Consider the following 15,943-nt stretch of genomic DNA (forward strand, 5'->3'; position numbering starts at 1 on the left):
GAGTTGTTGTATGCGCCTGCAATTGCAACGGACTTGAAACCGCCAGTGAAGTGCCCGCCATAGTGACATTCATTTTACACTTATTCGAAATGTTTAATTTAAATCTTGGTGATTAAAGTTATAATGTTGTATGGATCATTTTAGTTTGACATTAGCATAATAAACCTATCGGTCATAAAAATGATTTCATCGATCTTAAAAAATATTTTTGTATGATTTATATGGATAAAGCACATTAAAAGGTAATAGAACGATTTAATCGCACCGCGGATGTATAAATATCAGTCGATCACAAAATTAAAATACACATACAATTGAAAGTTTATATGACCCGAATCGATTTTTGCTTCATTCCAAACCTTATGACTAAGGTGGTTAAGAGAGCACCGGTCAAGAATGTTATCAGCTGCCTAAAATCAGATAAAATTTATCATTCCCTCCCGTATCAGGCGCATCGATCGTAACAGTGACCGTATTTCTGCAGCCGTGCAAGAAGGTGAAAGAAGAAGTGCGGGAAAAAAGATAAATCGTTACCGAGGAAAACAGTACTCGTAGTAAAAAAATAAGAAGAAATGTGAATCGTCATGTTTATCGGAATATTTTATAACCGATTGTTTATTGTCGTGTTCGCTGAAACCGGAGGTCAGCGGCATCATCCGTTCCATTCGGTTTCTTCACGTTTGCTGTCCTAGATAATGGGTTTTGTTGGTTGAAGTTTGTATCCGCTGCTTAATAATGTATCAGTTTCGAGTATAATATTGAACATCTCCGACCAATAACTGATTTGAAATAAACCATCTGATGCGGAAACCGTTTTTCAACGTCCTTGATGAAAGTCGTATCGTCTGGTTTTTATGGCTCTCGAAATTAGAATCATTCAAATCCTTTAAATCCGCAGAGTTCCAAAGGCGTTTGCTAATCACTTTGCGATTAACATAAATGCCGTCGGTTTGAAGGTCGATTCGAGGGAGTGTTCACTTTTTTGGGTGTGTGTTGAGGAAGCAAAATTCGCGTTCCGTATGCGAGGCTAGATAAAGCACATGCTCTTCGATGCTCTTGAGTGATGTCAAACTTGTTTGACTTCGCTGGCACATTTCCTCCCAAAATAGGTTTGCGGGCAAAAATGAAGTATTAGTTTAATATATGAAAAAAAGTTTTTATCAGTTTGGTTTTGACTTAACAGTAAATAATGAATTACACTTTTACTTTTTTAAAATATTTTAATGTTTCTTATACATTTGCCTACAATTATACCAAACTTAGTATTAGCTGTACGTAATTTTTTAAAGTTAAGCACTCTCTTTGTATGAGCAATTTTGAGTCAATAATATATTGATTGAATATGCCTGACTGCGAATACTCAGTGTGGCAGTGAAAACGACGCAAAGGCGTGAACGGACCAAAAATCTGAATATTTAATCTTGAATTGCCAAAATCCGACAATAACCTGAAAATAATTGCAGAAAGACGCTTCATATCGAATTTTTTAACTAATAAATGTAATACATTTTACTCAGAGGGATAAAAACGCGTACTTCGAATCTAAATTTGTTTCTCTTATAGTTCTTTTGGATTTGTATGGCATTTTACTATGTTCATTGATCCTGATAACTTTTTTGTTCGAAAACATCGATGGAAGGTGTTGTGTCTTGTGCAGTGCACACTTTCAACAAATTATTCAAATTATCGTAGGTTATCCGTGATCTTGGCAATGATTTATTTGTAAAAAAAGAGTTTGTTTCCCATGATTACTGTTACTATTTATTCATTTGCGTGTCTCGAAAAATCTGTGTAAACTCTTTGCTCTTGTTAACCGCTATACACTGCATCCCAAAATGATAGCCTCACCTAGTTTTTTCTGTGCAGGGCGAATACCGAGCATATAAATTTTTCCAAAAAAATCACAAGTATTTGTAAGTATAAAACGACTACTTTGCATAAATATTGTTGAAAAAAACGAATGAACAATCCCTTTCGGTCCAAAAAACTAAAATCAGTGGTGTCCCAAAATGATAGCCTCACTTAGGATTTTGATCGAATTATCAACAAAAATAGCATAAATGGATTAAAAAGTCATGATTTAGCTATCAGTTGGTTCTCCATTACGATTTATTGCTTGGAAAATGCTTGATGGTATGCTCTCCGATAATTTTTCTAACGTATTTACTGATAAGGAACGCCAAGCATTTCGGATAGCAAGTTTAAGCTCGTAATGTCTCCCATCTTCATAAATCTCTTGAACTAGCCTTCCACAAACATTCTCTATTGGATTAAGGTCTGGGGAAACGGCTGACTAAGACATTGTTTCGATACTAGATCGTGCATGGTGAGTTCTTGTTGTCTTGCTTGCGTGCACGGCAGCATTTTTTTGCTCAAAAATGAGCTGTTGAGTGTTGTGATTTTCCAGATAAGGCTTTAAATGATTGTCCAGGATGTCGATAAACATATCGCTGTTCATACGTGTTGGTATAATGGCCAATTCACTTCTACTAAGACCGCTGAACGCAGCCCAAATTATGACGGAATCACCTTCAAAATTGCGACAGTAGAAAAATCGTGCTATCGTCTCAAATCTAGCCAGTAATGGATGTAACTATCCGATCCATCAATATGTAACTTTTTTTCATCAATATAATCCACCTTACATGAATTATCAATTTAAAATTTGAACAAGACTACAAAGTGACAACTTACGTTTCTTCACTCATTCTTCCATGTCATATGTGCTGTAGCAAACTCCAATCTATCGACTTTTTGGTGAAGTTTGAGGGCAGAAACTTTCTTCATGGACTCTCTTACAATATCAGAACATGAATTCAAAGCTCGCAACACAGCATTTTTGTGCACATTCAACCAGAAATCGTTTTTTGTCCTACGGCAACCTTTGGTTGCATTGAAAGCAACTTAAAAAATCCTCCGATTATCACGCGAGAAAAGATTTGGAAGACGACCAGGAGACTTCTGAAGCCCATATCAACTGGAATTTTTTACATAATCGTTAATGACGTTTGTGAATCTATTTATTAGCACACCAATCTCATGATTTGACTTGCCATTAAAGCGATAAGCATCAATTTGACTTTTTTCTTGTTCCTAGAGTTGTTTTCTGCTTCCAATGTTCAAATTAAATTACAATTAAAGTAAAAGAACTTAAAAATTACTTTTGGCAACTGGTAACGTAGCTAGGAACTGGGTTGCTTTGTTAATTTGAATGATTTTTGAAGTGAGGCTATCATTATGGGACACTCCATTTTTTAAATTTTTGACCAACATTTTATAATTAATTTTTTTTTCTGATAATTTAAAAGTGAAACACATTTCTTTTAGATTAAGGAATATGTTTCTGTCGTTTATTTTACCTTGCGATCATTTAAAATAGCATATGAGCGAAAAAACTGGGTGAGGCTATCATTTTGGGACGCAGTGTATAACAACTTAATGCCGTAATCAATGGTGAGAGTTCCTTTCTCACAAAAACGTTTTACATTGGCGGGGTATAGGTCCTGTTGCACGTATGAAATTCACAATTCGTGAAACTACATTCCCAAAAAGCTAATTGCTATTAAACGAAAGCCAACGTTCAAGTATAAAAACTTTCCTAGTTTTCTTTCAAAGGGGTAGCGAGCCGCATTAAATGTCCTTGCGGGTCGCATGTTTGGCATTTCTTGACGGTCAATATCAATCAGGAAGAAACAGAAAATTTGTATATGAAGGGCAAAAGCAAAAAAGATAATTTATGATTAAAATAGAAGATAAATTATACATAAAACTTTTATGATCTGTTAGTAGGAAAATCTATCATAATTTTTTATGAAGTTTTTAAAACCTCGTAAAACGTTTAAATTGTTATCTTCTCTGGTAACGAGCTGCAGTGCAAATTGTCATTAATTAAGATAAATTACACTTTCGTTTTTTATCTGATGATCTTTCGTTTGCTTCTGGCATTTGAAGTAAAATAAATAATCACCGACTGATTATAAGCGATGCACTTTAATGATCTGTCATCACTTTTGCAACAAATGAGCCCAGTTTTTCGTCCTTCCGATTAAAAACTCATGTCTCTGAAACCCATATTGGCAGATAACCGTCGCTATTGACGTGTGCCGAGCTCAGATTTCCTCGTGTCTGCCAGAGCCACCGGTCAGGGTCAACAGGTGATCCGTTGGGCAAGGAGCGTGAAGCGTGCGATGCTGATAAAACTAGAAGCAAAAGCCTGCAAAAAGGACCAACACGAACACCGACCATGTGCCGAGTGAGTGAACATCTTCGATGAGGAGGGCAGCCGTCGAAACTACCATTCATAGATTTTGGACGGAGGCGAAACTGAAGCGATATTTAAATGAGCCGTAAACTGGTGACAATCTGTGTGGAGCAAACTGTTGGCGAAAAAAAGAAGGAATTTTGGCAGATACCAATGAAGTAAGGCCAATGCGATAGGTGGAATGCAGCCGCGAGCGTATGGATACCCAACATAGAGTGAGAGCCATGGCCTAACTGGTGGCTTTTGCTGTAATTTTATGCACGGGGTGGATAAGGGAGTAGAACATGAAACTGAAATTCGTAACGAAAGAAAAACAAAACTCGATAGACATGGCTATAGCTAACGGGGAGATGATCAAAAACAAAAAACAAAAACCGGTAATAGATCGAGCTCCGCCACCGAACTGGTCTAGTGCTGGTGGTGATGATCGTAGTATGTGTAGGCTTCTCAATTTGAACCGGCTGCTACTATTAGGAGCGACATCTATCACATCGCGGCGCATCTTCGTAAACCACAGCCCGCAAGCGGTGGAATAATAATCATGTTTAGATTTTGCAAGCGATCATCTCCCTCCCGAGGAGGTCCTTGCGTCAGATTCGGCATTTTTTGGAGGCCGATCGATCTGGCTAGGATGCTGGGAAGATGTCTACGAGCTGCCGGTGCCTATGGTTTCTGATTATATAAAGCACCGCCCGCCGATCCGTTACCGTATCAGTTCGATTTGAGAGTCGCTCGGGTACAGTTAAGTGATTTCCACCAGCAAGATCCTGCATTGGCAGCGCCATTTGAGAAAAATCAAAATGTTCCAAAAATTGGTGAGTTTTACAGTGTCAGACATTCCGTGTTCTAAGTCAATCGATCCCTCAGTGCACCGTCGAGAAAGTGTTGAGTACCTTAAACGAAACCGGACCGGAACTAAGTTTGCTCGTCGGTGCTACCTCGATGGAAGACTGCTCCCATACACCTCGCCCGGCCGGCAAGCCTTTCTATCGGGGTACTGGTTTTGTGATGAAGTAATTCGCATTTTTTCTCGCCGCTGCTGCCGCCCCATTTGCTAAAGAAAATGCGACTAACTTCCTCGCAAAAGCTGACCGCAAACGTTCGGCGCAGTGGACCAGCTTCAAAGCACCCGGAATACCAGGATACTGATAGGATAGAGCGTTCTGGAGAGCACCGTATTAACGAAACCGTCTCGCACTGTGTTTGAAATCTTCTATAACCGCTCAAAATTGAATGCCGTGTTTAGTTTGTGTCGGAAGAACCAGAAATTGTATATTTCAAAGTCTTTCCTCTCATACTGATCCTTCCAGATCGTAGCATCCTTCGTGGTCGCCTTGGTAGTGGCAATCCCTCAGAGACCGCAGGCCCGCGGCAACTTTGGCGGCGGTGGCGACGAAGCCGGAGCGGAAATCGTCAACCAAGACACGGTCATCAACGCGGACGGATCGTACACGTACAACTACGAGACGAGCAACGGTATCAGCGCGTCGCAGGTTAGCAACGATGGCACGAACGCGAACGGTAACTTCGCCTACACGGCTCCGGATGGCGAGCGCATCGAGGTCGTGTACGTCGCCGATGAGAACGGCTTCCAGCCACAGGGTGCCCATCTGCCGACGGAGCCTCCGGCGCCCGAGCACGTGATCCGGATGTTGGAAGAGATGCGCGCCAACCCGCCAGAGGGCGCCGACCTCGAGTCGCTGGACGCCACCCTGAACCGACTCCGTGCCACCCTGGGCTAAGTTAAGGGAGCGGGTGTGACGGTGTGTAGGCAATGGTGGACCGGGTGGACCGGGTGCCTCCCTGAGTCTGCCCCGTATGTAGGCTAGTAAGATGTAACTATATTACTTACGCATGTAGCGTAAGCTTAATACGATATTAAAATACCTCGCCATTTGCTCGGAAAAATCACATAAAGTGGGTTTGTTTATTCGTAATGTTGCAAACTGTGAGTAGTATGACTAACCTTTTTATTCGAAACTGCTTTTGTTTATACAGGGGCTTTGGGTTACCTTTCGGGTTATCATCATATGCTTCATTAAAACTAGTTTGTATTATTATTTTCACCTTACCTCTATGATAAAAAAATCTATTTCATCACACTGGGCTCGTCCGGGATTTGAACCCGGGACCTCTCGCACCCGAAGCGAGAATCATACCCCTAGACCAACGAGCCACACGAACTATCGGAGCAGCAGTTGCAACAAAAGCGAAGCAAATGTGAGTCAAAAAGCGGATCGCAACAATCTCGTCGAGAGCTGGTCGATCGAAACATTTACTTTCTAGTAACGAAAAGCTGAGCTGCGGTACAAAAATAACTGATATAGCAAGCGCCACCATAGCCAGCTCTACCCCCTCCTTTTTGTTTGTGGTCAGCGGAGCGATAGTGAAAGTGCAGTGAGCGCTCCGATCGCTTCTCACTGTAGGTTTAGGTACAGTGGCTCATGATTTTATTTTGGGCAGTTTGAGCGGATTGCCTTTGTTCATCTCACGTTTGCTGGAGTTCGATCGCACGGTGCTTTGTTTTTGTTAATTTTTTATTTCGATTATTTCACTCCCCAGCCGTAAACTTCCAAATGTTTACGGTAATGGATTGTGGGAACCGCGGATAAGTCAAATCTGTTGACAAATGGAAAGTTGTTAAAAAAAATCCACAAAACTCTACAAATTAATTTTGCTAAAACAATTTTTCATCAAAACACAATGTTCCACAGGTAATTGCCATAAAGAAGTAAGTGGGTTTTTTAAATACACTTCACAAGAAAAGACAATACACAGCAGGTCAAAACAGCGACAAATGCCATTTGCTTGGCGAGGATCAATCATTTAACAAAAGTTAAAATGAGGCATTATTCATTGCACTGTTTTATACATCCCAACTAACAAAATAGTTTCCATAATGACTCTAACCATGGTATGCACTGATGGAGCAGAGATTTTTGTATATCTCGTAACAAACTAAGTTGTGCTAAGTTGCGCCACCCTGTATACTTGCAGAGTGTTCTTAAGTTCTTCGAGGGTGAACACCCAGATGGTTTTAGGCAGGGTACATATTGATGCACATTTGAATACGATACAAGTTCATGGACTACAGATATTGTCAGAGTTTTTGCCATAGTTGGAGTTCTTGACGGTTTCAGAAAACAAATCCCTTATAAAAGCTCCTGGAAAGAGATTGAATAGCCTGTATATAAATGCAATATAGCGGATATGGTTTCAAAGTATTTGAATGAAATCATCACTTAGTAGAAAAATGCAAGAATCGAATGGAACGCAAAGCGCGAATGCACACATTCCGTTTCACAGCCTATGGTTGAAAATATTCAACTAATGAACTTCTTTATACTCTATGATCTAGGCCGTCACCAAGTGTTTGAATACTAAACCTAACAATAATATGCTTTAAAAAATGTATATAGTTATGGCATATCCTGCACAGTTTGCATAATGCAAAACACTAGCAAAATAATTTCATAAATGGTGCTAGAAAAAAGAACAATTTTTAGCTTATCATTAGGTTTTAAATACAAAAAAAAAATAGTTTGACGGTATAAAATTTAGAAACTTTAGAATATAACAAGCCGTTAACAAAATGATAACCCCGTGACTATCTTTTATAAATTGATTAAAGCATATTTCTAAGTTCTTTCAAGAATATCCTTCACAAATGTGTTTAAATTCAATACAACTCTTAAGTGATAATTTACAATTTTCGTTTTATTTCAATCGGTAACAAACAGTTTAACAACGAATTTCATTTGTCTACTTAATCCTATTGCGCAAGATGACGATGATGATCGATGAGTGAAGTGTCCTGGACGGTGTTGATGAGAGTGAGATGACATGGGGTGAGTTGAGCAGAGTTTTCATGCTGCTTCCTGATGCCGGTTCGAGGATCGGTGTCCGTCGCCTCCGAGTTAGTGCTGTCGCAGACGGGCCAGGGTGGCGTCGAGGGCCTCCAGGCTGAAGTCCTTCTGGTCCTTGGGCGGGTTGGCGCGGATCTGCTCGAGCGTCTTGAACACGTGCTCGGGCGTGGGCGGCGGCGTCGGCAGATGGGCACCCTCCGGGCGGAAGCCGTTCTCGTCGGCGACGTACACGACGCGGTACTGCACGCCGTCGGGGCCGGTGTAGGAGAAGGCTCCGTTGGCGCTGTGAGCGCCGAGGCCCTCCTCGTGGGCGGCGATGCCGTTGCTCGTCTCGTACTGGTAGTTGTAGTGGCCGTCGTCCTGCAGCACGTTCTCGTATCGCACGATCTGGGCGTGCGCCTCCGGGTTCTGCTGGTGCTGCTGTTGGTGGTACTGCGGGGCGGCGGCGACGGTGGCCACGAGCAGCGCGGCGGAGGCGAGCACGAAACGGAACATGGTTGAAAGTTGAAAATTGGCTTCAAGCGCTAGGACTTTGGCTGGTGAATTGTCGCCGACGGCTGATTAGCTGCAACTGATGCCGGTAACTGCTCCAGTTGCCTAATTTATACTTGTCTGCATACCGTCACATTCGACATGCTTCGACAACTCGGTCGACATTCGCCCTCCTTAGCCAACGTGAGCCGGCTTCGGCGAGTGTTAGGATCAGACACCAGACCAGACACCCCTGGACGCAACGCCAGGGCCAAGGTCAAGTGTAAGAAATTTCGGGTGGCAACAGCAAGAAAAGCTCCCGAAAGAAAGACAAATGAAACAAAAGGAGCCCGATGAAGCGAACACCACGCACCGAGCAGGTGATTGATTTAATTTTCATTAACGCATGCTGTAACGTGTGGCGCAGCTAATCGGCGTTGGAAAGACCGGTTTAAGGACCCTACTTAACGTCGTCGTGGGCTGCACTGCTCGATTATGATTTCATTCGTGGTCAACCGTGGTTCAACCGAAATCCGTCTCGATCGATTAGGGGATTACGCCAGTGAAGGGTGCAGCCATTTCTCTTCATTGCGTGCCTAATGGGTGGCGCTTGTTCATCGCGAAGGCATTTTCTTCGGGCAGCCTTAATCCCCCGCGGAGCATAATCAATTAATGAACTCCTCAAAGCCGGTGCAGCAAGTAAATATTCGAGGAATGTTCCTTCGACGGGTGTTTAACGATGGTGCGATGCTTGACAAGGTTGCTGCCCAAGAAAGGAGAAACCTTTTTATCAACATTAGTATGAAAAATACTTCAAACGAAAGTCTGCTGGACACGTTATTGAACGTGACCAATTGTTTATTGAAACACCCAACAGCTTTTGTAAAACAGCAAATATTGTTTAAGGAAAATTAATTTTTGAAGGAACTTCATCATTTTAAACTTAAGAATTCAAACATTTATGAAAGTGTTTAATGTGTAAAAATTCACCACTAATAGATAAAAACTATATTTCACTTTTTGAAATATTTTACACGGGTTATTGTATACATCAAAACAAGCTTTGTTTTACATTTTTTGAAGATTTTTTACGTATTTTAAAATTTGTTTGGCCTAGCCTAGTAAAATTTTGTTTTAGCAAGTGTCTAGTTTTCAGCCTTAATTAAATTTTAACCTTACAGTGTAATTGGATATTAGCACAACTAAAAAAGTTCGAGGAGCACGGAATATGTAGTGAGTTTACCTTCAACATCAAAAAAGGCAATGAAGTATTTTTAGAATGAGAAGAACACGGTCCGAAGGAATTTAATTTACACCAAAATGTAAACCGTCTGTTCACTTAGCCTTGTTGAAATCCACGCTGTGCGTCAATCATAAACCCGAAGCCAAAGACCCATGGTGTCCGATTAGATCACACATCATCGCTCCACTCATAGTAGGCCACACCGACAAACACCGCCAATTAGGCCAGCTCGAGCCGTGGCGAATATATCACGCCCGACTGGACTGTACGCGCTCTCATCGGCCTTCTCCAGGATGCAGGCGGCTCGACTGGCCGTGTACTCCCATAATCCCCCGCCTGACAACTTAAGCCGACTAATCGACCCCAAACACCAAGCAGCAACTAAATCGCATTCGCGCAAAGTGTGCATTCGAATTATACGAAAAAAAGAGGGAGAAACTCGAGCAAACGCCTTCCAGGGCGGCAAGCCTTTGAGGTCAACCACCGTCCGACATGCGGGTCATACGGGCCGACAAAATTTGGCAAGTTTTCGATTTGGCACTCGGGCGCATGTCGTTTGGCTGGGTTTGCCTTTCCACCCAGCTCCGTACGAGTTGTGAGTTTCGTTAAGGGCGCCGTCCTGGGCTTGGCATGTCCGCCTCGACAAAAGGCGCCCAATCGAAGAGCGGGCGGTCGCTTTAACCGTGCCGCTCCCTGCTGGCCACCTGTTGTCACCCCACGTCCAGCTATAATTAAAAATTCGCCAACCATTGACATTGACCCGGTTCCTTTCGGGTCCTTTCCAGTGCCCGGACACGCCCGAACACGCTTTTACGGTGCGTTCGTCGCTTACGCCAGCGGTCAAGTCTTTCCTCGCGGCTGGCTCGAGCTTAAAAAAAATGCGTTCCACTGCTTTGGGGCTCACACTCCACCCTATTTGAAACACATTTTTGGCAGCACAACTTGCACCAAATTGACGAATAGGAAAAGACTAAAGAGAAAATCGAAAAGCACTTCCACCAACCCTGGCGAGCGGAGGGAAAAGAAGAGGTCAAAAAGCGTGTTTTACATGTGTCACCTGAGTAAATATGATCGATAAATCGCAGTCGAGCAAATTGATCGTTCGGGCGAGTGTTCGATTTTTTCGAATCCATAAAACGTTATCTCGGAATGTCGATCCTACGCCCTTCCTTGTAGTAATGAAAAGAAATTAATTCACGTCTCTACTTTTCTGGCAAGCAATTTGCGTTTGCTTGGAGATTGGAACACGTGAGTGTGTGTGCGGCACGCATAATACTCAGACACGGTGTGTTCGGTAGGAAACACGAACGGCGTTGAACAGCAGGTACACGACGGGCCAAAACAGCCAAAACTGACCTCGTCAATCCTTCGGTCAACTGCTGATCCTAGATCTAACAATCCAGCTGATGTAATAACGACTTCGGATTGAGGTTTCAGGCAATGGAATTCGGTACCCATTTGGGCAGTCCGATTAATTCGACTCGCGGTATATAAACTGTAACAACTGGTTCAAAAGCCATCATTCAGCAGCCGTCCTCCGTAGCTAAGAGTAGCAACACATTCGTTCGAAACACACCACCAACCCTTAGAACCATGTTCCGTTTCGTGCTCGCCTCCGCCGCGCTGCTCGTGGCCGCCGTCGCCGCCGCCCCGCAGTACCAGCACCAACAGCAGCACCAGCAGAACCCGGAGGCGCACGCCCAGATCGTGCGCTACGAGAACGTGCTGCAGGACGACGGCCACTACAACTACCAGTACGAGACGAGCAACGGCATCGCCGCCCACGAGGAGGGCCTTGGCGCTCACAGCGCCAACGGAGCCTTCTCCTACACCGGCCCCGACGGCGTGCAGTACCGCGTCGTGTACGTCGCCGACGAGAACGGCTTCCGCCCGGAGGGTGCCCATCTGCCGACGCCGCCGCCCACGCCCGAGCACGTGTTCAAGACGCTCGAGCAGATCCGCGCCAACCCGCCCAAGGACCAGAAGGACTTCAGCCTGGAGGCCCTTGACGCCACCCTGGCCCGTCTCCGACAGCACTAACTCGGCGGCGACGGACACCGATCCTCGAACCGGCATCAGGAAGCAGCATGAAAACTCTGCTCAACTCACTCCATGTCATCTCACTCTCATCAACACCGTCCAGGACACTTCATTCATCGATCATCATCGTCATCTTGCGCAATAGGATTAAGTAGACAAATGAAATTCGTTGTTAAACTGTTTGTTACCGATTGAAATAAAACGAAAATTGTGAATAATTGCTTTAGTGTTTAAAATTTGTCTTAAATATCCCTTCAAGGAGTATTCAATAGACAGGATTTTCGATCATAAAAATTTGACATCTATATCCCGAGAAATCTGTTTCCGTATGACTGAAAAATAATGCAACAATCTATGTTTGTTCATCAATGATGTTGGCCATTTGATACTAATTAGATATTTTCTTCACCTAGTCTCAATTACTGAATTAATATTTAAATAATTACAGTACACCTCCAAAAATCTGCGGTAACGAGTGGCACGGCTAAAACGGATAGGCTGAGCTCGGAAAATAGTAATGGAAATCATTAAAACGAAACTATTAAAAGCATACTTTGATTTGTTTTGGTACAAGTACCACATTACATAGCTATCGATTGATTTTAATATTTGAAAACCAAATTGATCACTAGCTTTTGGGTTTTTTATTACAAATAATCCATAAAATTGACTAGAGCCAATAAACCGGTGCATTGCCTTGGGTATTCTAAATTGTAAAATATAAACGTAATTAGCAAGAAACCTTGCTCATGGTGCAACAATAAATTGTATTAACACGCCCCGTACGTTAGGTCAAAAGCTACTATAGTTAGCCATTAAAAGCCACCTTCACCCAATGACCGAATTATTCTCTCTTCGTTCGTTTTCCCTACTTTTCTGCCTTGCTTGGTTACAGTGGAGAATGCTGCAAATTTATCGTAAAAGTAAGACTAAAATACTTGCACCAAATACCTCCGCACCAGGTGACATAACTCATTCCGTGACCCAATTCTTTCCTTCCGCAGTCCCGGCGAGTTCATTTCACCGCCACTAACCGGTCGGTAATTGATCGGCTCAATTAAGCGAAACACACACGACACCAGTGTGTCCTCGTGCCACCCGCCGTGCGCGAATTCGGTGAGCAATTTCTTTTCTTTCATCTCTCCAGTTCATTTTTTTGTCTTTGCCAACTTCACACGGGATCTGAAGTGGTGGAGAAATTTTTGTTCATTTGTCCTCTGCACTTGCTCTGTAGGGCAGCATTCTAGCAAGATGCATACCAAGGGCAGGACGAAGCATTGAATTTTCTTTGTCTCCGAATGCACTATTAAATAAATTTGTTGCATTATAATCCCATTACTACAAAGAATATCATGGGGCAAAATGGTTTCATAACTCAACAAATTTTGTGCTAATTTTTCCCGTTTTTTATACTCGATGATTGAAGTGATGAAAATTTGCTATGTGAACGAGATTTAATAGTTCTTGCAATGACTCCATCAATACGGTAAGGTAATAAATAATAATGTATTCATCAAATTTGAGGGGTATTGATTAAATATATTTAACCGTAACCACAAAAAACAACAAATGCGGGTACACTCAGGCAAATAATTTGAAGGATTCAGTTTTGATAGAAAATGACACGACACATTTTATATAATATGCATCAGTGTACATTTTATTTATGGTTATATAAGGTACAGTTAAAATTTTAAAATTTTAAAACCCACATCCTATCCTAAACGTCTATGTGGATCCACCCTGTGCGTTGCATAAGCGAGAGCTTTAAAGCTCTTTGTGCGAGCTTCAAAGCTGCAGAAGCCCAATAAACGGAAAGGGTGCTCTACAAAACAAGACGAGGGGCACCTCAATGGTTTGTGAGAAAAATTAAAAAGAATAAGGACTTAAGGAGTTAAAATGTTTAATTTGCAGATTAAATTTAACTTTAACAACCTTATGAAGGTCAGATTGTTTTACATTGATATTTATTCCTAAGCCCCGTAAGCTCGAAGATGTAGTAAGGCTACTTTGGAAAAGGATGAAGCTATCATTTCAGGTACACATAACGTGGACCACCTTACAGTAACAGGACAGTTAAATATGTTTGAATTATTTTTAAATATTTCTAAAGAATGCCAACTCACTATTTGTCCAATTAAAAATAGCTACTGTCTCATACGTAATGCTACCATTCACCATTCCCTTGATTGGCCGAATGATTCACATTGCATGGGAAAAAGCAACCATCCCAAAAGATGAGCAAACATTCTGAAAGCTTGAAGGCAAATATTGGTACAATCTTCGACGGTTCACGTAGCGTACTGCCCCTCCCTATGTTGCCGATTCTTATCCGGCTTCAGCTCTCATCACCGGTGGGGGGTCGATATGCTTTCTATTAAATTATAACTCCGTATCCGGATCTGCCTTAATATTGACACATTGAATGAAATCAGACGATTATGGTCGAATCGGCATCCGTCCGACGAATGCAGAAGCGTCCTGCTGTGCTGGCGTCAAAATGGATGCATTCTTCAATGTATCGTGACATTGGACCGCTTCGGCGCCTTGATTTACCGCTTGTTTGACGTTTGGTGCACCCCTACCACCTTTTCGCCCCGGTTGGACAGGTGGACGCGGAAGACGAAATGTCACTGGGCGATGATTTATGCGAATCAGATAGTCGCATGGAGCAGGATGCGCCACCAGCTTGTTTGTCAACCGACTGTAAATATGGCAGAGAACGCAAATCGCCCTCACGGCGGAGCTGGCGATTCCGGTGGCGAACCTTGGGCGAACGAACCGGATTGTTGTTTTTTTTGCAAAAAACAAAAGCTCACTGCAGCGCGAAATGCAACACCCCCTTTGGTGTGCCGTCGCTTGGCGGGGTCTCTCGCCGCATGATCTAGTCTAAATTCATAATTGGACACAAAGTTTGCGGGTTGAGTTCGCAACAAAAGCGCACAAGGCCAGCGGGAAGACGAATCGAGGAAGACGTTCGGGAAAGGGGAAACCAACGTGGTGGAGGACGACGACTTAATTGGATCGTAAAGATATACTTTTTATAAACGTAACGATCGCGAATGGGAAGGGGCTAGCGGAACCTCTTGGAATTTGCGTTGGCAAATGGACTTAGGGTTCGGTTTGTTTAAGGTACGGATTTCCGAAAAGTATATCAATCTTCCACCGTTCAAGAAATTGATCGACTTCGATTTTGCTCGTCCCACATGAGACCTACTTGGAAGGTTTTCGGAAGTGCTTCGCTGCTGCTCGATCGATTGCTGATTATCTGTAACAGAGCATTTCGTGGGCAACAGCCAAAAAACGAAGCCGAAAAGATTATCCTACGTCCCTCGAAGCGATCGAATGCCGGATCGTTCGGTACCGGATGCTGAAAAAGTTCAAGGTTTCGACGAGGATGATCTGGCGGATCAATCTCCGTGCAGGTGGAAATGTGTGAAATAATTTCGAAAATAATCTACGCCGAATCCGTTGGACGAACGAGCAGAGTGTGTTCTTTTTATCACCAGCAGAAGACAACACTCTCGTTCCGGCCGTTTGTCGTCGGGTGAAAACCACCGATGCCTAAAATATTCGATGCCTAAAATGTTATCTTTATTACGGCTCGTAATCCGGTGGCTCACTAATAAGATGCAATTAGTGTCGCCTTAGTTTGCCATTAGTATTTCACAGATAATTTGATAAGCGATATGGGTTGCTGAAAACGATGCATTTCGAAAGGACAAAAGGACAACGAAGTGGAGAGTGTGTAATTTGTGTTAGTTTAAACTGATCTTCAAATTGCATAATCCTTCTTCGACTTCTTAAAAAAGAATGAAGATGCTTATTTGAGGAGAAAAAAGGAACATACTGAAACTTGATTACTTATACCATAGATAGGTAAACATTTCGAAAGAGAGAACAGATGATGAAAAAAGCCTGACGCCGCAAGCCAGATACCCTTTAAGATGATAAATCATGTAAAATAAAACCTCGCGAATATGATTTTCATCCTCCAATTATGTTACTTATTTTATTTTCATTATAATTTATACTTTTTTAACGTATAATTTTCTAGTCGCT

At 42.6% G+C, this 15,943-nt stretch overlaps 3 protein-coding genes and 1 non-coding gene across 4 annotated transcripts; 2 read left to right on the forward strand and 2 right to left on the reverse strand.

Moving 5' to 3' along the window:
- The first annotated feature begins 5,061 nt into the window (after nt 1-5,061).
- LOC131283937 (pupal cuticle protein Edg-78E-like) lies at nt 5,062-6,003 on the forward strand. Its single transcript, XM_058312806.1, has 2 exons — nt 5,062-5,076; nt 5,572-6,003. The coding sequence occupies exons 1-2, from the start codon at nt 5,062-5,064 to the stop codon at nt 6,001-6,003; spliced, it is 447 nt and encodes a 148-aa protein (XP_058168789.1).
- A 362-nt stretch (nt 6,004-6,365) lies between these two features.
- Nucleotides 6,366-6,437, reverse strand: Trnap-cgg (transfer RNA proline (anticodon CGG)). The gene has a single exon. It is a non-coding gene; the product is annotated as a tRNA-Pro (tRNA).
- A 1,741-nt stretch (nt 6,438-8,178) lies between these two features.
- On the reverse strand, nt 8,179-8,622 carry LOC131294926 (cuticle protein CP14.6-like). Its single transcript, XM_058322984.1, has one exon. It carries the CDS (start codon nt 8,620-8,622, stop codon nt 8,179-8,181), a length of 444 nt encoding a protein of 147 aa, XP_058178967.1.
- Nucleotides 8,623-11,434: 2,812 nt separating this feature from the next.
- On the forward strand, nt 11,435-11,881 carry LOC131289234 (cuticle protein CP14.6-like). The gene has a single exon (XM_058318449.1). It carries the CDS (start codon nt 11,435-11,437, stop codon nt 11,879-11,881), a length of 447 nt encoding a protein of 148 aa, XP_058174432.1.
- The last annotated feature ends 4,062 nt before the right edge of the window (nt 11,882-15,943 follow it).

This window comes from Anopheles ziemanni, chromosome 2 (genome assembly GCF_943734765.1).
Source record: "Anopheles ziemanni chromosome 2, idAnoZiCoDA_A2_x.2, whole genome shotgun sequence".
Lineage (NCBI taxonomy): Eukaryota > Metazoa > Arthropoda > Insecta > Diptera > Culicidae > Anopheles > Anopheles ziemanni.

Coding starts and splice junctions, on each gene's coding strand:
- LOC131294926 (XM_058322984.1), bottom strand. CDS start 8,622: ATGTTCCGTTTCGTGCTCGCCTCCGCCGCGCTGCTCGTGGCCACCGTC.
- LOC131289234 (XM_058318449.1), top strand. CDS start 11,435: ATGTTCCGTTTCGTGCTCGCCTCCGCCGCGCTGCTCGTGGCCGCCGTC.